This window comes from Vipera ursinii (genome assembly GCF_947247035.1).
Source record: "Vipera ursinii genome assembly, chromosome: 12".
Taxonomy (NCBI): Eukaryota; Metazoa; Chordata; class Lepidosauria; order Squamata; family Viperidae; genus Vipera; species Vipera ursinii.
In genome coordinates, this window is record NC_139525.1 from 637,329 (window position 1) to 656,180 (window position 18,852).

The 18,852-nt window shown below is 56.7% G+C and overlaps 3 protein-coding genes across 12 annotated transcripts; all 3 read left to right on the forward strand.

The window, feature by feature from the left end:
* Positions 1-226: 226 nt before the first annotated feature.
* IL2RG (interleukin 2 receptor subunit gamma) lies at positions 227-5,996 on the forward strand. Of its 6 annotated transcripts, none has more exons than XM_083372125.1 (8): positions 227-522; positions 1,208-1,295; positions 1,697-1,866; positions 2,331-2,473; positions 2,817-2,964; positions 4,807-4,912; positions 5,124-5,281; positions 5,424-5,996. In XM_083372125.1, exons 1-8 carry the CDS (start codon positions 429-431, stop codon positions 5,477-5,479), a joined length of 963 nt encoding a protein of 320 aa, XP_083228251.1. In that variant the 5' UTR covers positions 227-428; the 3' UTR covers positions 5,480-5,996. The 6 variants fall into 6 exon arrangements, with proteins under 6 accessions (XP_083228251.1, XP_083228248.1, XP_083228252.1 ...); XM_083372122.1 differs by having other exon boundaries at positions 5,124-5,223; XM_083372126.1 differs by having other exon boundaries at positions 5,139-5,281.
* Positions 5,617-9,993, forward strand: LOC310646000 (uncharacterized protein CXorf65 homolog). The gene is made up of 6 exons (XM_083372155.1): positions 5,617-5,764; positions 7,343-7,429; positions 8,283-8,417; positions 8,896-8,964; positions 9,407-9,528; positions 9,756-9,993. Exons 2-6 carry the CDS (start codon positions 7,381-7,383, stop codon positions 9,891-9,893), a joined length of 513 nt encoding a protein of 170 aa, XP_083228281.1. The 5' UTR covers positions 5,617-5,764; positions 7,343-7,380; the 3' UTR covers positions 9,894-9,993.
* A 1,108-nt stretch (positions 9,994-11,101) lies between these two features.
* LOC310645973 (sestrin-3-like) lies at positions 11,102-18,354 on the forward strand. Of its 5 annotated transcripts, none has more exons than XM_083372104.1 (10): positions 11,102-11,474; positions 12,159-12,229; positions 13,601-13,807; positions 14,298-14,480; positions 15,202-15,432; positions 15,578-15,686; positions 15,903-16,021; positions 16,156-16,346; positions 16,661-16,805; positions 17,242-18,354. In XM_083372104.1, the coding sequence occupies exons 2-10, from the start codon at positions 12,185-12,187 to the stop codon at positions 17,329-17,331; spliced, it is 1,320 nt and encodes a 439-aa protein (XP_083228230.1). In that variant the 5' UTR covers positions 11,102-11,474; positions 12,159-12,184; the 3' UTR covers positions 17,332-18,354. The 5 variants fall into 5 exon arrangements, with proteins under 5 accessions (XP_083228230.1, XP_083228229.1, XP_083228231.1 ...); XM_083372105.1 differs by lacking the exon at positions 12,159-12,229 and adding an exon at positions 11,811-11,968 and having other exon boundaries at positions 11,410-11,474; positions 17,242-18,353; XM_083372103.1 differs by lacking the exon at positions 12,159-12,229 and having other exon boundaries at positions 11,336-11,474; positions 17,242-18,352.
* Positions 18,355-18,852: the final 498 nt, after the last annotated feature.

Consider the following 18,852-nt stretch of genomic DNA (forward strand, 5'->3'; position numbering starts at 1 on the left):
AATTCCCGACCTTTTTGCTAAAGCGACTAAAAGTTCCCAAGTCCGGTGACTTTGCAGCCAGGGAAGAGGCTGAGCCACACGCACAGACACCAGCTTCGTCTCCCGTGCCCCTCTTCTGCCTCGCAGCCCTTCCAAGGGTTTCCGGCTCTGGATGGAGCTCCAATGGAGACTCTGCCTCCTGGGTTGGGGGCAGGGTCCCCCAAAGGTTTCAGCCACCTCTGGAAATCCCCCCCCCCGGGCCAATACCCCCCGGGATTTCACGCCAGAAACTTTCCACAGGAAACGGGTGGCGGCGGAAGTGATGGTTCCAGCCACAGATAAAGTTTTATCACACACACACACAGACGCACACGCACACCCCCACACCGCTTCGAGGTGCAGTCAGAACAGGCGCTTCTGGAGCAGCAGCTCTTTCCTCGTGCTGGAGAATGAGGGTCTTGGACCATCCGGGGAGCCTGCTTGGACTCCTCCTGCTGCTGGTGGCCCCTGGGGGGAAAGCGGCAGGCAGCCCGCAGGCAAAAGGTACTGGCCCCCTTGCCTGCTTCTCTCTGTAGAGGGTGTGGGAGGGGGCAGGGGTGCTAGAACTTGTATCCCCGTTCCCAAATTCTCCTTGAACTTTCCTTGAGGGAAGAAGGAAAATCCATCAGATCAAAGAGACATTGTAATTAAACTGTAGAATGTCTTGGCTTTGCATGTTGGGCAGTTGTCATCTGTAAACCATGATTTGTGGCTAAGCATTCAGGTGGCACTTTGTGGCAGTTCAGCTAGCAAGCAAGCCATGGTTTAGCTCACTTGGGACTGCTCGTCTCTAAATCAGTCCCGCTGACACCCTGGAAATGATAGTAGCCTTGGGATTGTTAAGAAACGGGGATTGGGGCGGGGGAAGGGCCGGCTTTGGAGACAGGCTTTTAGCGCCCCAGGCCAATGGTTACTTTCTTGACCTTCTCTCTCAAACGGGGAATCTGGACCTTCTGAAGGAAGGCCCAGCGGGCACTGCTGAGCCTACTGGTCTTCTCTGAAAATGGATAATAAAAATCAAAGAAGGGGGGAAGAGGCTGTCCGAGCAGGAGCAGAAGGGAGCTGGCTGAGATCTCTGGAGCCGCGCAAGGCTCCCTTACAGGAGGATCCGTTCTCAGCCCGCTTGGGTGGGAGCGGGCCTCGGCTGAGCATGGAGCAGGTGGCGGATGCTCGCTCTTCCTTCCCACAGTGGACTGCATTTGCCACAACGAAGATTATGTGATCTGCGAGTGGGGCAGACAGCAGAAACCGGTTCACAACTACTCCTTCTACTACTGGTAGGTGCCCTCCGCCTTTTTCACCCCTGGGTGGCACCCCTCTTTCTCGGCTTCAGTCCCTCCTACACCTCTTTGCCACAAGGTAGAGCTGTCCAGGAGCTCCCTCCCGTACCAGGGTCGGGGCATTCATGCCCCTGTTGAGCCAGGCCAGCCTCCCACGGAATTGCTTCTCCTGCTAAGGGAGGGTCGGCCCCAGCCAAAGGCCGTGGGCACCTTCTAATCCTCAAGCAGGTCACAGCGCCTGCCTGAAATCAAGCAGGCCAGGGCTGGTGGCGCCCTTATGAAGTCGCAGGGCTGGGGGTCAGCCGGAGGACCTCCCGGCATCTCTGGCCTCGGCTGCCCTGCGCCTCCAACCTGAAGCTGCTGATCAAAAAGGATGCAGCTGTCCCTTCTCTGCACAGGTTTGAGAATTTCAGCCAGCCAGGAGAGTGCGAGAAGTACAGACAGATAAATGGACTCAACGTGGCGTGCCAGTTGAGCGAATATGAGCCCTTCCACTACTTGAAAATGTACCTCAACAACAGTCAGGATCAGGATGTGGTTCGCGAAGCCGTCCTACTGAACAACCGAGGTATGGAGGATCTCCTGCATGGGGAATCCCAAGGAGCAGAGAGGCCCAGCTTCCCCAGTGGGGCTCAGGGCTAACCCGGCCTGTTGCTCTTAACTGCCTTAAGGACCAGCCATTTCCTCACCTGGCTCGCCATCCGGTCTCCGCCTTTCTGTCTCACCAGGCGGCCGAGGGCTCCAGCGGTCCCCGATGCTGATGGTCACAATAACCCTCAATTCTTCTGCTTTCTTTTCAGGGGTTGATTTTGTGGTGGGCCATTTCCCCCCTCCCCATAACATGCAGTTGTTTAGAAAAGGTCTCAGTTCTTAAGGAGCTGATGGGCTCTGTTGGCCTCTGGATCTGCTCTGCCCGGCTGGTCTGGGCTGGAGCTGTACTGTGGCTGAGAGGGAAGCGCTTTGGCCGGTGGGGAAAGAGGCCAGTGGGCCAAGCTCCCGTGCCCTCAGGGCTCCCTCTGAATTCTCTCTTAGTGAGACCTGGCAGGCCCTTTAACCTCACCTTGCACCACCTGAGCAACCACCAGCTGCTCCTGACCTGGGACACCCCGTACAAAAAAGCCCGGTGTTTGCAGAACGCTGTCAGATACAAGAGCAACAAGGACACACAGTGGATGGTAGGCATGTTTTGCTGCTGGACGGCCCAGTGGCTGGGTTCACATCTGGCCACCGAGAAACCAACCACATTAGGGCTGGGTAGGGGGGATGAACCAATTAGTGCCAAAGGAAGCCTTGTGGCGCTGAACGGCCGTGTCCTTGTCTACTTCGTAGCCCAGCCCCCCTCTTGCTTGAGGAAGAGCGTGTGTTAAAAGTGAAAAGTTCCTTCTTCCAGCGGGGAAGCTGCCTAGTCTGTGGCAGCCAAAGCTCCCTGGCCTCCTGGCATCTTAGGACAAGCTTCGGCACTAGAGCTGGGCTCCCTTCTGTTAGAGGAAGGAATTGAACATTTGTCTTGCTTTCCAGGAATACCAGGTAAAGAGCATGGAGTTCCAAATTCCCAGTGTGGATCCTAAGAAGCACTACACCTTCTATGTCAAGAGTAAACTGCACGACAACTGTGCAACCACAGATCTCTGGAGTGAGGAATCCAACCCTATCTTTTGGGGAAAAGGTGAGCAGGCAGGACAGGATGGGTTTTCTGTCTCCCAAAGCCAAGAAGGGAGTAGGAACAATGTCCAGCCCATGGGCATCTCTCCTGCCTTTGGCGACAGCCGCTGAAAAGTCGCCCTCTGCTCTAAAGGCACATCTCAGCCTCCAGCTGGTGTGCAAAGCAGGCCAGGGGCTACCCAATTCTCAACAACTCTCGCCAGCTCAGAACAGTCAAAGAAATTATAATATAAAAGATGGCCAGTATGATAAAGCGAGGGGTCTCACTGCACCCCAGCAGGGCTCAGGGTTGTAGGGAATAACAAAGTGGTTTTTGCATCTGACCATGTTTAATACAGTTTAACAGTGAATACTTGGAAAATGAATGCGGCCTAGATTACAATAACAAGAAAAAGCAAAGGTTAGAAGAACAGGAACTGTCTGCGCTGACAGCCTAACCACAAGAGCTTGCATATAATAATGAAGCTAATTGCTTATGCCTCTGCAGACCTGGGTGCCCGGCAAAACTCCCCGCACACACTGTGAACAGAGAAACTAATTTCGGAAGGGCAAAGCAAATAGGGAGAGATTTAAACGGGTAGGACACAAGTAGAGGATTCTCTGTGTGTGGGGGGGCGGGAAACTAGGCCTTCCGGGTAGGGTGTAAACCTTGTGGTCACATAGGATTCCAAGCCCCTCTTGATGTTCCATGAATGGGGAAATGGGAATTATGTCTGATTTCCAGATAAATTCTCAGACACGGGTAAATTTGGCAAAATGGGATATTTAGTCTGTCCTAGGGGTGGACATTACATTGGGTCAAAGAAAAATAAGGGTTGCGCTATGTCCGCTAAGAAAAGGAGAAATAAACTAACCCAAAAGTCTAAGTTGGAACTGGAAATAGAGGAGGATTGAAAATAGCTTCAATTGAAATTGCTTTAAGGAAAGTTGGGGAAGTAGTAAGGGTGAAAGAACATTCTCTTGGAAGAGAAAAAGGGATTGAAATCAGTCGTTAATCACTTCATGGAGAGTTTGTGGGAATCTTGTACGTCCCCATATGATATTCCAATTTTACCTATTAAGAAACTTGATGGTTCTTATGGACTAGTGCACTAGATCTCAGAGCAGTGAATGTGATAGTCCACAAGAAGCTAGGAAATTGATTTTGGAGGGGAGTAATAACTGGGTCAGTAAATTACCAGGTATGCAAAATCCTGGCACAAAAAGCTGGCTAATGCTTGACAGATTCTAAAAATTTTAAATGTAAAACTATATTAATGGAAATGATTTAATTTTGACAAAAGCTAGTAGACTAAAATTGGCCACTTTCCTAAAGGGATATGTCTCACAAGAGGAGGATGGAATTTGGACTCTGTCAAATTCTTGGAAGCTGAGTGTGTTTCTTACAGGATGAAGAGACAGTGCTGGGTCGAGTGTGGATGGAACTGCCAAGAACAAAGGGCTGTAGAGATCCTTTAAAACCTCAGTCCCTTCCACCCGTGTCTAGCCCAGCTGTCGGCTGTTACTGAATGCATAGAGGCCAGTGGCGATAGGCTGTCTGATGGGCCGCTGGAGGGGAGCATCACTCCCGGGGGAACTGAACTCAAATAGGGAATGCGCAAATCCTGACTGGGTTTTCTTTTCCATGGGCGCAGTGCTGCTGGGACCCAGCCGCCCCACCTCTTGGAAGTTCTGCACTGTCTTGGAGAGTCAAAAGTTGGTCAAGCCTCAGATGATGTGGGGGAACTTCTGATCTGCCACTCTGGCAGAGGAACTCCGGGAGCAGATAATTTGCTTGCTTTGGCACGAGGTGTGAAGACGAGGACGTTCCTTGTCTGAGACCTTTACTTGGCTTCCTCCTTTGCAGAAGACGTGTCCCCCGCTTCACTGCCCTTTTCACTAAAAGATGTTGCGATTCCTTTGGGCTCCATCGTTCTGCTGCTGCTGCTGTTGGGCCTGCTGCGGATGGAGAGGTGAGCAGGGCTGTAGGGGAGGCTGGGGCTGATTCTGCCTGGGGCGAGGGGCTGCTGGGTTGGGCCCGTGGGGGAGAAATTGAGGCATCTTGCCCAGAGCACGGCCCACTAACAGAGAGATGTCCGTGTCCTCCACCTCTAATTACTTCTCTTAGTCTAGTGGGCTAATTGAGGCGGGGCTGGAGGTAAAACAGCTCTGGATCCCATCCAGTCTCCTCACCAACAGAGTGTGGGTGGTCCTGATGCCCAGAATCCCAAAACCCAGCAGGATGTTTGAGGATCTCTTCACTGCATATCAAGGCAATTTCTCAGTAAGTCTGGCAAAGCCTACGAGACGTGAGTCAGCTTCAGAGTCCCAGAAAAAACCAGGTGATTTCTACTTTGTGGCGGGGAGAAGGCGCCCTACCAGGGCCTCTTTGCAGCCCAGGCTTGGCTCTGCTTGTCTGTCCTCAGTCTTAGCTTGCGGGGGACGGGGAACGCGTGTCTTTCCAACCTGTCCTTTCTTTGCCAGGACTGGTCTGGAGTCTCCAAAGACATGCTGGAGAGCTTCAGGCCCAGCCATTATGAAAACATCTGCTCCATCACTGAGCTGCTGCCCAGCGGCGACTGCCTGCCTGCAAGCAACAAGGCCACAATCGAGACCGGAGAGTTGCCTGACCCTTTGCCAGACCCTCCTCCCAAAGCCAACCTGGGCCCTGCAGCATTCGCCACCTGAGTTTGCACATGGAGCCCCTGTGGAGGGAGGGAGCCCTGCCTCCAGGGCCCCCCCAACCCCCACCTGTGTGTAAAGGGATGGAATTCAGCCAGGAAAGGAATGACACAAGCTGCCCCCGCTGAAAGAATGCGCTGCAGGTGCCTAGGCTGATCCCTGTCCGAGCTTCCCCCTTCTGCCTCTACTTCCCGAATTTCCCCATGACTTACGGGGCCAGTAATCTTCTGCAGGGAGGTGGGGTATGGTGCTGGATTTTTCTTCAGCCACGATACCCCACCCAGGCGGCTTTGACTTCCCATTGACCCCTCCTGCTTTCCTACTGCTGACTGAGTGGGTGCATTTCCTATATTCGAATAAAAAGGCCCTCGCTCATTCCGTCTCTTGCCTCCTTCATCTAAGCCTTGCAGGGCTCCTGTTGTATCCCGCCCCTGGCAATACTGGTCCTAGTTTGATGGTTGAGCTGTTGCATCCAGAGCCCCTGGTCACTTAGCTGCTTCTGCTCACCAAATTCTCAATTACAGGATTCCCATCGATAAAATTCACGGGGCACTCAAAGCTAAAGCTTGTCCTGAAATGCGTTCTCAGTAAACATGCTGCAGACTTTCTCAGACAGCATTTCATTGACCTGATTTGTGGAGAGTATTAAACTGCCGGTTTAGTTATTATTTATTGAATCAACTACAGTTGGTTACATTTGCCCAACACACCTGGCCATCAACCCAGGTTTATAAACTACAGTGGGTTGGTTGGGCTCCCCACCAAACAGCCAAACCATATTATGGCTTAGTGCAATGCAGAAACTGAGCTATTATGGCTGATTCCACAAGCTATGTTTGAGGAAACCTCGGTCAGGGTGCCAGGCCTGTCTGCTTGCCTCACAAAGCCATTCATTATGACGTGTCACAAAAGCCCCAAGGCTGCTCAACCCTGGAGAACTTGCCAGCCGTGCCAAAGACAGCTGGGGCATGTTCATTATCATCAAGCATGGAGGTAAGGAAAGGTGGACCGAGAGGGTCCATGGAGCGGACATGAGGCAGGCAGGAGAGCTAGCCCTATGGGCTGCTTTATCAAACTAGAGGGGAAGCTGAGGCAGGGCCTCTTGGGACTCCTTAGAGCCAGGAGCAGACCCTCCAAACATTTGGCCCTCCTCCCAGAAACTGGATGCTCTCAGGGACGTGCATTGTCACGGCAGGTGCAACCCCCACTTCTTGCTCCTTTTAAAAATGTGTTTTATGAGGCAAACAATCCTCGTTAATCCAGAATTAATGTGTTTGTTATTCCAAAGACTGGAGGCAGAATGCGGATTGTACGGGCAAATAAACTTCGGGGCCCGAGTCAGTTCAAGCAACCCTGAACTATGATAGCTCTTCCACCTTGGATGCATCCAGCCAAGGGAACCCCTCCCTGGGCCCTGATGCCAATGCCAGACGGGCAAGACCACGAGGAGGCCCGGGCCAGGCACGCACGAGATCCAGGCACCAAGTGTGGAGGACTCCAGGCTGTGCCTTCGACGGGCAACCTCAGAATGGCAATGCCATTCCTTCCCCCTCTCCAGTCGTGTGTCCGTCCTCTCCAACCTTGCTCTTCCTTGTGATGGCGCTCAGGTGGCCAGTCAGGCCCAGAGCTGATGTTCCCCAGGACAGGGCAGGAGAAGCCACCGTTCTGCAGTGGGAAAATGTTGCATTGCTCAGCGGTGACCGCAGCTCCTCTCCTTTCAGACAACCGGCAGTTCCTGGCCAACATCAATTGCTCCATTATGCTTCTAACCCATTACCTGCGTGATAAGGTGGGATTGCACAGGACAGGTGAGAAGGACCTGGGCTGTTCAGGGCCAAGGGAGGGGAGTGCCTCATCATTGGGACACTGGCAAGGACAAGGAAGCGAGTCAGGAGGGAGCGTGGCTGGTGGTCAGGCTTGGTGTCTGCTGGACTGGAACGTGGCTCCACCATACGCAGTTCAGGTAAGCCTTGATGGAATCTCATGGGTGGTGATTGTCTCAGGGCATTTACTCCTTGCCTGGTAGGTCAATGGTCACCGCTACCAATTGGGAAGAAACGGATTCTGGAAGGAAGGCCCGTAGCTTTTGGATAAGAGTTCAGGGCTTTGAGGTGGGCCTGGAAGAAGATGACTTCAGAAACGGAGAGGAAGTGATATTTCAGGCCTGCTAGAACAATAGCGTTGAGATGTGGATTCTGGTCAGATGAAAGCTCTGCACCCAAAGCCAGATGGGGCCTCCATGCACACAACCTCATTCATTTGTTCATTTGCTCACTCAATTTGTCTGGGCAGTTTGATGTTAAAAACAACTGAAAAATACATCAGTGATGAGAATAGATCCATAGAAACACACCCAACATCCATAGCACAATAGTTCGCAGGTGACAATTCACCGAACTTCCCGGCCTGGTACCCAAGGGTCAGGTCTTCAGGCTCATCAATCCAATGCTTGGATAAACCCACAAAGGGAGGGGCTGCACGGCCTCCTCCTGCTGGGCAAAACCATCAGGTGAATCTGGAGGTAAGGATGAGGTGCTCTGCTCTTCCCCTGCAAAGCCGAAGCCCTGAACGATCTAAGGAAGGATGAGTGAGGGACAAAGTCATTCATTCTTTGGGGTGGGGGGGAAATCCTGCTTGCCAACTTCTGCAGTTTCTTCTCAGACTCCATCGACCTGTGTGAAGAGAATGGGACCCTGAAGCTGATTTTCTTGGTCAAGTTCCCAGAAGACAATGCCAGCAAGTTCCTCACTGCACGGGGCACCTACTACGTTTGCAAAGTGGAGCGTGGCACCACAGGTGGGTGCATGCAGGGAGCAGCCCACCCCAGAGTCCCAGTCCTGCTTTGGCTCCAAACGTTTCGGAAAGTCAGTCGGAGGTGGATGCCCTCTTTCTGGGGGGTGGGGGCAGATATCTTTCCGAGGTCTTCCCCACTGCTGCCTCGAGTTGAGCAACTACCTGAGTGGAACCTTCCAACCACCGCCTGTCTCAGGGTGGCTTCCACCAGAGTCCACAGAAGAGGCCTCTCCTTCCTTCCCCCGTTAGCAGACCATTATTTGGGCCCGAGTGGCTGTCTGCATGCTAGCCAGATGCTTTATGCCACAGTTTGGGGGGTGATGTTTGGACCGTGCCCGATTGCAACTTGCACCATCTAAGTGTTGGGCATTTATACCCAGCCATTGTGCCCTGGCATCTTTGCAGGCCAAAGCATTCACAGCTCATCTCCCAAAGCTTTGCTAGGATCGCAGCACCTAATGTGGGCTTTTCTTCACTGCAGGGACCAAAAATGAACACAGCTATCGAGCCTTCCACCCTCTCGTCAAGTCTCCTCCGCAGGATTTGCTGGGTAGGGAACCTTGGCACAGGGTGGGTCTCCGGAAGCTTTTTCCTCCCGAGAGACACCTGTGGGAGTGGTTGGGAGGGTGGGCAGAACTGGGGAGAGCTGCCAGGTGTGAGAGAAGGGGGTGGTCTGATCAATATGAATCTGACAGATCTCTCCCCCCAAATAAAGGGGAGGCACTGCTGCTCCCCCTGACATTGGCACCTTGGCTGGCATGGGGGTTGCTAGAAGGGGGAGAGAGGTGTCAGGACGTTGGCTAACAGCTCTGGATCCAAGGGACCTTGGAGTGGGTAAGTGAAGGTGGTAAGTGGGAGCGATGCCATCCCCCTTGGCCTCCTTCCTCTCCTCCCAGCCCTCCTGAATCATGGAAGGTCTGAATGACCTGCCTGGTCACCTCTGCCTCCCCTGGCAACGCCAGCAGAGCCACAGAGCCTCTCCTCCCCTTTAGATTCTCTTCGCAACCAGTGTGAGTTTCTTGAAAAAAGCCGCCTGAAAATGCTCAAGAACCAGGATGGGAAGAAGCCCCCAACCATGGAAGCGCTCCTCTCCTACATGGCCAATCAGGTGGTGGTAAGCCTCCCCTCTTGTTCTCAGCCAGACCCCCGGGACCCCCTTTCGTGATGGCTCCAGGACTCAGCCTCCCTCTACTTTCCTTCCTTCCTCTGCGCTGCCGAACAGCAGCCAGGGAGGAGGGAGCTCTGGGCACCACACTGCCCCCATTGCTGCTGCTGGCCGTTGGGCTCTCCGCCCCGCGCCTTACGAGAAGCCCCGGTGATCTGTGCTGCCTCCCCCTTCAGGGAAAAAGCTCTGGGAAGCCCGGAGGGAGCATGGCCAGCGGTCTAGACGAGGAGGGCTTGCCACGCAAAACGGCCGCTGCCACCAAGGCGAGACTGGAGGCCATCCGGAAGGAGAAGGAGAAGGAGAAGCACCGCTGACCCTGGAAAGAGGTCCCGGGGGAGCTCCGGCCTCCAGCAGGCCCTCCGCTGCACCCATGGGAGTGACATTGCGCCCCAATAAAAGTGCCTCTGGCCCTGACTCCCCAGCCCCATTCCCATCTTTCCTCCGGAGCCGATGCCCTGCCGAGGAGCCGGGAGGGCTTCCAGCTGCATTGTCTGCCGGTCTGTTTCACATTCGGGACGGGTGATGATGACGGCGATGAGGTCCTTTCGAGGCTGATGTCACCAGGGAGGCTCCTGATTGGAGGTTCTGAAGAGAAGCTGCAGCAGAAACGGGATTTGCAGGCCCCTGGCTCCAGGAGCAGTGCGGGGGCGGGGGGGGGGAGACAAGGTGGACATTGGCGGGCGGCTGGCTTCTTGCCTTGAGGGATGCCCACGGACCAGCCCGGCTGCTTTGGCAGCGCTGCAGAGGGCCAAGGGAATGCCTCCACAGCTAGGAGTGATGAGCTCTGGGTAGCCCCTTGAAACTTGGCAAAGCCAGAGGTACACCAGGGTGTGTGTGTTCGTCTCTCGCCTACCTGATCCCAGGTCTGGAAGTCAAAAGCCAGGAAAAGTAGGGGTGGAAGAGGGCACCCCAGAGAGCAGGAAGAACCCCTGGAGGTACATTTTTAAAAAGCAATCCCTTTGAACATATCAAACACCGGAGCTCCCTTTTGGGGGCCTCCCCTGCGCCTGAGCTCACGACTGCGCTAGAGTGCCCGGAGTTGTCCTGGGGAGGCTGGTCCGGCGTTCGTTCCAAGGGTGCCCAGGGGCAGGGAAACGCTTAGGGGTCTCCTGCTCCAGAAGCCACGGCGCAGGCGGACTACCGCTTGGCTCCTTTTGGCAAAGCCGGGCTGGGCACGGGCAGACGCCGGGTCGGCTTGTCAGGACGGCGCTCACGCTGATAACTGGGTGAATCCCGATAAACGAATAAGGCGCTTCAGATAAATACTGAATGGATATTTAGAGTCGCTTCCCAGGCTGAAGTCCGGAAACGGGGCGCTTAGGAGTCTTTTTACCAACCGGCTGTGCGTTATTAACTTTGCGATCTACGCTGTAACCCATAAGCAAGTGGATGTTTCACGCCTGACCTCGGAAGGAAACCTCTGGCGAAAGAATCCGAATGGTTTTCTGCAAAATTATAGGGGGCTTCGTCCGAGCCTTTTTTCAGCCGGACCGACCTCCGCGGGCTCCGCTCGAAAACAGGACGCGGCTCCTTTAAGAGCTGTCAAGGGACACCACGTTGGATCCGTGGCCACGCCCCTTTGCTCTCAGGGGGCGGGGCCCGGGCGCTTGACGGGCAGGGAATTTTCCACTGGGCCTCACGAGGCCTCGCCCCCCGACAGCCGCCGGGCCCGCCCGCCGCGCGCGATTGGCCAGCAGGCCGGCCGGCCCCGCCCCCGCTGCGGTGTACGAACGGCGCCGGGCGGTGGGCACGCCCCCTCGCGCCCCGACTCCGGCTGGGCTGTCCGCGCCTCCGGCCTCCCGTCGGTGGCGGCTGCGAGTCCGGCGGCGGCGAAAATGATCCTCCGCCCCCCGAGCGCGGAGCCCCCCCGCGGAAAGCCGCGCCAGAGGCTGCAGGTAAGGGAGCCGGCCGCGAGCGGGCGAGGGGCGCCGGTTCCCCCCAGCGCGGGCCCGTCCGCGGCGGCCCGGCAGCGCCCAGGGCTCTCCGGCCGGGGGGCGGGCAGAGGCGAGGGGTGCCCGCGGCGGCAGGGGCGACCTTGCCCGCCTCTCCCTCCCGGCGGCGCCGCTCGCCCTCGCCCCGACCCAGCTGGTCCTGCCGGGCGGCGGCGGCGGCGGGGATGCGAGCGCTCCCAGCCCGAACCGCCGCTGGACCGGCCTGCCCCCCCCGCCCGCGCTGCCAATCAAACTTGTTTTTCTCCTTCTCTTCTTGCCGTTCGGCGGTCGCGCCGGCAGGGGGCGCGGCAGCTCTGGCGGCCGCAACTGGGACCGGCCGGGAGAGACAATGGACCGGGACCGCGGAGGGAAGGGTGACCGAACCGATCCAGCTGTTGCCGCCGCCGCCGCCGCCGCTGCTCCGTGGGCAGGGGGGCGTGTTCCTCCAGTTCTCTCCGGTTAGACTGGCGGAGGGACGCTCCTTCCCGTTTGGGGGAGGGGGCCAAGCCTTCGCTTTCACTGGGAGCTGGGCTGCTTCAGCAAAAGCTGCCCCCCCCCGCGTGCCTTGTCCCAATCTGTTGCTGCCTCGAGGGCCCGGGCCCCTTCCTTTGTTTTGCTCATCCTGCCCTTGTCTCCTTCCCCCTGCAGCCTCTGCGGGATGGGGCTGTTGGGGGATGCGGCTCTCTGGTTCAGCCCCCCCAACAGTGTCAGTTGCAGAGGTGGGTAGAAAAGCGGGGTCAGTCCTCCCAAATCTGTCTTTTGGGCCTCTTCCAAAATGTTGGTGAGTGCCCGTCCTGAAAGGAGGAGAGAGGCTCTGGAGGAGCTCCTGAAGATTTCCTTAAGGGGGGGGGAGGATGCTTGTAAGTGGTGGAGCCCCCCCTTGTCTCTTGGTCTTCAAACTGGCACTACAATGGTGCCTCTGCTTTTGCTTGGGGAGTAGGCCTGCGAATGGGATTTCCCCCACTGCCTCCCCTGTCGTCCTTTGTTTTTGCGGAGGCCGGACACTGGCCAGGTCCCTTGGGAGGTCTGGTGGGGATCCTCAGTTCTGGGGATGCTTCTTGGGGTTCCACCTCCCCTTTGCTGAGGCTGCTTTAATTTCAGCTCTGGGGTCTTCCTGGAAAGGCAGCTATGCTGGCCTCTGGCAGGGGAGGAATTTCCCCCTCCATCTCCCCCTCCCCCCAGCCACTTGGCCCCTGGGATGGTCCCTGCATCTTTGCCGGATCCTGGAGGCTCTTGATGAAGCCACCCTGGTGGTTACACTGGGCCTGGAGGAGGCTTGCTGTTCTGCACTGGTGAACAGGCTTATCTTGGGCTGGGGACTCTCTGCCGTGCCCCTGCCTGAAAGGGCCCTTTGCTGGAAAGATGAGGGATGTGGAGCCTAGAGACCCCTTGCTTCCTCTGAGCTGCTCCCTCCTCCCAGGAGACCCCTTGCTTTCCTCGTGGGGAAGAGGCTGGTCACCAGGGGAGAGGATTTCCGTCAGGCAGGTCCTGCCCTGACTGTGGCCCACCTGGGGAAGGGGATTCAGCTGCAGATTTCAGAAAGGAGACTTTAAGGGCCAGCAACATTTGCTCTGGATATATCTTGAGCGTGGGCTCTAAAAAAATCCCTGGGGGTGTGTGAAGACATGACAGGGAGAAGCTTTCATCATGCAAAGCGTGCAGAGACCGTGATTGGGGAAATTTACCTCTGGTGACAGAGGCTTACCCGGGATTTTAAAATTCAGGTGGAGGGCTGCATGTCTCTCACCAAAGCAGGCGTGAGAACTTACCGCAATGCCTGACGTGTACCAGTTGCATGCCCTGCTTTCCCTTGGTTCCAGATGTGACTCCTCCCCAGGATATTCTGGCCAAAAATACGCCTTGAGCACAAAGGCGCAGCCCCCACCCTGCTCTGCCCAGCCAGGTGTTTCTTCCGTGCCCTTGGCAGCCTCTGATGCTTTTGGTACTCAAGGACGGGGACTTTGCCAATTGCAGAGAATTGCCCGGGCTCTTCTTCTAGCCCTCCCCTGCTGCAGCCCCCGCCCCCATTGCACAATGTCTGGCGGGCCTTTGCCCCATGGTCTCTGCTCTTTCTGCCCTTCCCTGTCCAGCTGAGCAAGATGAGCACCAGTGACAAGGAGAGGCCCCCCCAGCTGCTCTTTGTGAAGGCCTTGGCCAGCAGGGGGCGGATCGAGGCCATCGCCCAGCAGATGGGCTACCACCCACACTACTTGGACAGCTTCCTCCGCCTCCAGCATTACCTGCTGCACATGGACGGGCCGCTGCCCTTCGACTGCCGCCACTTCATCGCCATCATGGTGAGAGCCTGGCCAGAGAGCCCTGCGCCTCGGCGTCTTGGGGCCCATCCCGGCGAGCAGCAAGAGCCTCACCAGAACCTGCTGGGCTTGGGCTGAGGTTGCCTGCTTGCCATTTCATTTGCTTGCTTCTCTGCTGAGCTCCCCACCCCCCTTTCTTGACCCCCTTGCCACTCAAAACTGAACAAGGGATGTTTGGGAGCTGCAGCTGGTTTGTGAAACGATGTCGACTCTGATCAATCCATCTCAAGGGGAGAGGCTGGCCCTTGTCCACTGTGGGACCCTTGAAGATAACCTACAGAGTTTTATCCCCCCCCCACGCAAAAGCAGATGGAGACTATGCCAGGCAAGGGATCAGGAGGAGGTGGACTTAGTTGGGGGGCGCTGGGTGGGCTTCTGACTCCCAGGGGCAGGATGGGACCACACTGAGCAAGGTCTCTGGCCTGGGGGGCGCCTTCCCTACTGATCTTAGTGCCTTGCGTGTCTCTTGAAGGCCGCTGCTCGACATCGATGTCGCTACTTGGTGAATCTCCATGTGCTGCAGTTCCTACGGGTGGGCGGCGACCCCCTGTGGCTGAGAGGGCTGGACTGCATCCCCCCCAAACTCCGCCGGCTCAGTGAGATCAACAAGGTCTTGGCCCACCGGCCCTGGCTGGTTTGCAAGGAGCACATTGAGGTAGCAGACTGGACCGGGGAGGGGTACACCTGGGGCCCTGGGAAGGGAGAGCGCAACGTTCCCTGTGACAGTTTGGATGCTGGGCCCACCGTGCCTGCCCCCCTCCCCTGAGGTGTAGCTGATGAGTGGGAGGAGCATAAGTAGCTCCCCTCTCTCTCCCACCCCATCTGTGACCTGCAAAGGACCCTCTCCCAGACCCCAGCGCCTTCCATCCCAAACGGCTTCCTTGGGATCAGCAGATGGTCCTTCCTGCCCTCCCCCCACCAAAATAAGCCTGCAGAATAAGTCCTTCAGGAGGGGGGTATATGAAGGTGCTGCAGTTGCAGAGTTTCTACCCACTTGGTACCTTCAACCCCTGGGCAGTGGTCCACTGGCAGGAGCTCAGAGGTTCCTGGTGTCCTTCTGCATCTCGGCCCATGGCCCCTCTGGAGGTGCCACTGAGGCTCTTCCTTGGGTCAGGGGCGGTGGGGAGAGCAGGCCTGGGCTGAAGCTTAATCCCAGCAAGATGCACCGCCGTGGTTTCGGAAGCCAGCATTCCTTCCTGGCTTCTGATTGGTTGGCTGCCCCCAGGAAGAGCTGCCCCTCGTCTGGGGCTCCTCGGCAACTGGGGCTCCTGCCTGGGGCCACTTGCACCATGAAGCAAGTATAAAGGCTGATGGAGAGAGAGGGGCGCTATGGGGGGGGAGTCATAGCTTGCTTCTTTTCGGTCCACCCCTTGCAGAAGCTGCTGAAGATCAGTGAGCAGAGCTGGTCCCTGGCCGAACTGGTCCACGCAGTTGTGCTTCTTGCCCACTACCACGCCCTGGCCAGCTTTGCTTTTGGCTGTGGTTGTGAGCAGGACCTCGGCCCGGAGGGACGGGCCTCCCTGAAGCTGGGCCTCCCGGGGAGCATCTGCTTCTGTGATGTGGGCAACGGCTGCAGCCAGGAGCTGCTGCACCTGAACCGCAAACGGGTGCGTGCCTCGGCTTCTTGGTGGTCCTGGAAGGGGGGGCATGGTGGGCGCGGGTATAGGGTACCAGGCCCCAGTGGCAGGGCATGGGGTGCTCTTTCTAGACCCAGAGGAAGGGCCTCTCAGTTGCATTCCTCCCCCTCTGCAGTCCTTGGATTCCTGCGTGGAGCTGGAGTCTCTTCGGGAGCGTGTCCACCGGCTGCAGGTGGGCAGTGAGGCTCGGGAGGAGCTGCGGCTGCCTGCCCAGCGGGAAGAAGGTAAGGCTGCCTGCCACCCTCCCTGGAAGAGAGACGGTGGAGGGCCTTGCCCGGAGCGTCCTGGGGCCTCCTGGTAGGGTTGGAAAGCTCACTGAGTCCCAGCACTGAGGGTCAGGTGGAGGCCCTTGAGAGCAGCTGGGATGCCATCTCCCCTCCTGCTTGCCTGTAGGCCTCCCTTTCCGCCTCCTCCCTTTGCTGAACGGGCCTGTCTTCTAGGGTTCGATGGGGAATTCTCGGGGGCCGCAGACCTGTCCTGCTATGTCCTGGATCCCAGCTTTGGCTACCAGGAGTTTGCACAGTGCAACGAGGACCAGCCCCAGATCTTCCGTGTGCAGGTGGAACAAACCTGGCAGTCCCCAGGATCCTGGCTGGCCTTCTGCCTTCCCTTTGCCTGGGGTGGGGTGGGGGGCTGCTGACCTCGCCCCCTTTAGTGTTCCCTCACCAGCCACCCTCTTTCTGATCCGGGCAGGACTATTCCTGGGAAGACCATGGCTTCTCGCTGGTGAATCGGTTGTATTCCGACATTGGGCATCTGCTGGATGAAAAGTTCCGTACGGTCGACAGTCTTCACAGCTGCTCGATGGCCAAGCGGCAGGGCTGTGAGCACGCCACCTTCAAGCGGGGCCTCTGGAATTACGTCCACTGCATGTTTGGCATCAGGTGCTCCTCTTCCCCCACTTCTGGGACCCCCTTGCAGGGCCAAACTGGCGCAGCGGAATCTTTCTGCAATTTGCTTACTCAAGGCAGGGAGGCAGGTTTAGAGGATAAAACGTTGGGCGGCTTAACGGAGACGAGGGACTTGGATAGAATTTTCTCTCTGTTCTTTGTAAACGTTTTGCTATTACCTTTTAAAAATTGGCCTGAGAATTCCTGGTCTGTCAGGACCTTCTACCAACTAGCCTTGTTCAAGATGAATTGGGGGTCTCCTTTGGTGCTAAATCCGGATTGCTTCCTGTTTCCCTCTCCCTTTGCAGATATGATGATTATGACTATGCAGAGGTCAACCATCTCCTGGAACGGATCCTCAAGCTGTACATCAAAACTGTGACTTGTTCTCCAGAGAAGATGGATCCCCAGATGTTTGAGCGCTTCTGGAAACAGTTCAAGCACAGTGAAAAGGTGGGTGGTGTATATGGAGCAGAAGAGAGAGACAGAATTATCCAGTCAGTTTTGATGCGGGGACATTCAGCAGAGGCAAGAGAGAATAAGCTTGTGGCTGTCCTTGGCAGCACGGATGGCTTGAACAAGGTCCAGACCGGTGGTGGAATATTCGCCGGGGCTGCCTCGGGCCTTGTGCTGATGCTGCTGGGCTGTCCTTCCAGCAGCAGCAGCAGTAGCAGCATCTTAAAAGACTTTGACCGTACCATTTTTTAAAACAGTTCAGCCATACATTTTGCTCCACCCCCGGCTGTCTGCTGATGCTGCCTGTGTCAGAGGACTGCCCCGCCCGTGTCCCCCCCTCAGCCAAGTCATGTTTGGATTCTGGAGCTTCTCAGACGCCCGGGTGGTGGAGGGTCTCCGCTGTCTGAGGCTGGTCTCCTCTTTGCTCCCGCAGGTCCATGTGAATCTGCTGATCCTGGAGGCCCGGCTGCAGGCAGAGCTGCTCTACGCCCTCCGTGCCATCACGCACTACATGGTCTCCTAGACCACAGGGGCCACCTGGACTTGGCTGGCTGCACTCTGGCAGTGGCCCCTCCCCATGTTTACTTGATACCCTCTCCTTTCCCTTCAAGATGTGAAAAGCCGGGCCTGGCAACAACAGGCCTGCAGCAGAAGCCCCAGACTGGAGGGCAGCTGGGGGTGCCGTGAGTCTCGTGGACAGAAGGGAGCCACAGGGACGTGGCTTCCATGTTCCTGAGGTGAGGGAAGGCCATCATTCCTTTTTCTCTCCCAGTCAACTCTAGGGATGATGTTTAGTCTCCGTTACAGTATTGGGGAGGGGGCTCCCTCGTCTCGTGCCATTCTTCTGCTCATAGAGTACACCCAGCTGCCCTTGGAGGGCTGGGAAGGGGGCTGCCATCTTGGACTGGGGTTTCTGGAGAGAGAAGAGGGCCACTTTCTGCTGGCCTCATCTTGCACTAGGGGTGGGGGGCAACAAAAAGGAAGGCTCCCTAGCACTTCTTCTAGTGACAGTCCACCCCCTACTTTTCATCCAAATGATCCTCGGAAGCCAAATTTGATCCCCCCTGCCAGACAGGGCTCTTATCCTGCTTCCATCCTCATATCCAAAGTCCCCCCCCCACTTGCAAATGTGCTGCCCTCCCTCGCAGCTGTCTTCCACACTGTGGCCCTTGACTGACACCCCCCCTTCAGATTGTGCTTCCCCTCCACACAGTGCAGATACCCAGCCGGCCTTGGCTTTTCTCCTGGCATTCCCCCCTCCTGTGGCTATTCAGGAGGGGGGGGGGGTGTTTCACTTCTCTTGATCCAAGGACTGAGTTTGGATACTGGGCTCTCGTTGATGGGGCCATCCTGCAGCGATGACTCCGCCTGGCAGATGGCGGAATAACTCTGCCACAGGAGGGGGGCTGCGGTCGATGGCTGAGAAGTGGGCAACTGGCAAAGGAGACTGGGAAGGGGGGGGACCCGGTGTGGGACTATGGCAGCAGCTGACTTGTTTACTGTGTAAATGTTTTGGGGGGTGGGGAAGAGAGAAAAGCCTATTTTTGCTATAAATATAAATGTTTGACAAAGAGCCTGGCCTGATTTCTTTTATCTCAGGTAGCCCCTCGTTGGGGAGGGCAGCTAAGTGAGTCCCTCTGTGTCTTGGGGGGGCTCGTGGCCCTTCGGGTGCTGCAGAACCCCTGAAGCTCCTGACTCACAGCAAACTGTCCTGCCACAAATTCCAAATGTTTGGTCTGTTGACGCTCAGTAACGCAGGACTCTGGCGTAATTTAATTTGGGGGCAGGGGGACTCTGAAGGAATGAACAGGCCTCTTCTGCCCCCCCCCATGAGATTCCTTCCTGCTCCTGCAAGGAGTTTATTCCTAGAGAAGAGAGCTGGGCTGCTGTGCCCAGTGACTCGGCCCTTCCTGGCAGCCCCAGAGGCCGAGCGGGGGCTGCACGTCAAGAGCCCCTTTGGGGGGGAAAGGCAGCCCGAGACTTTGGCAGCCTCCCACAATGAACTTCTGATGGAGCTGATGTCCCGGGCCACTTTCTCTTATGG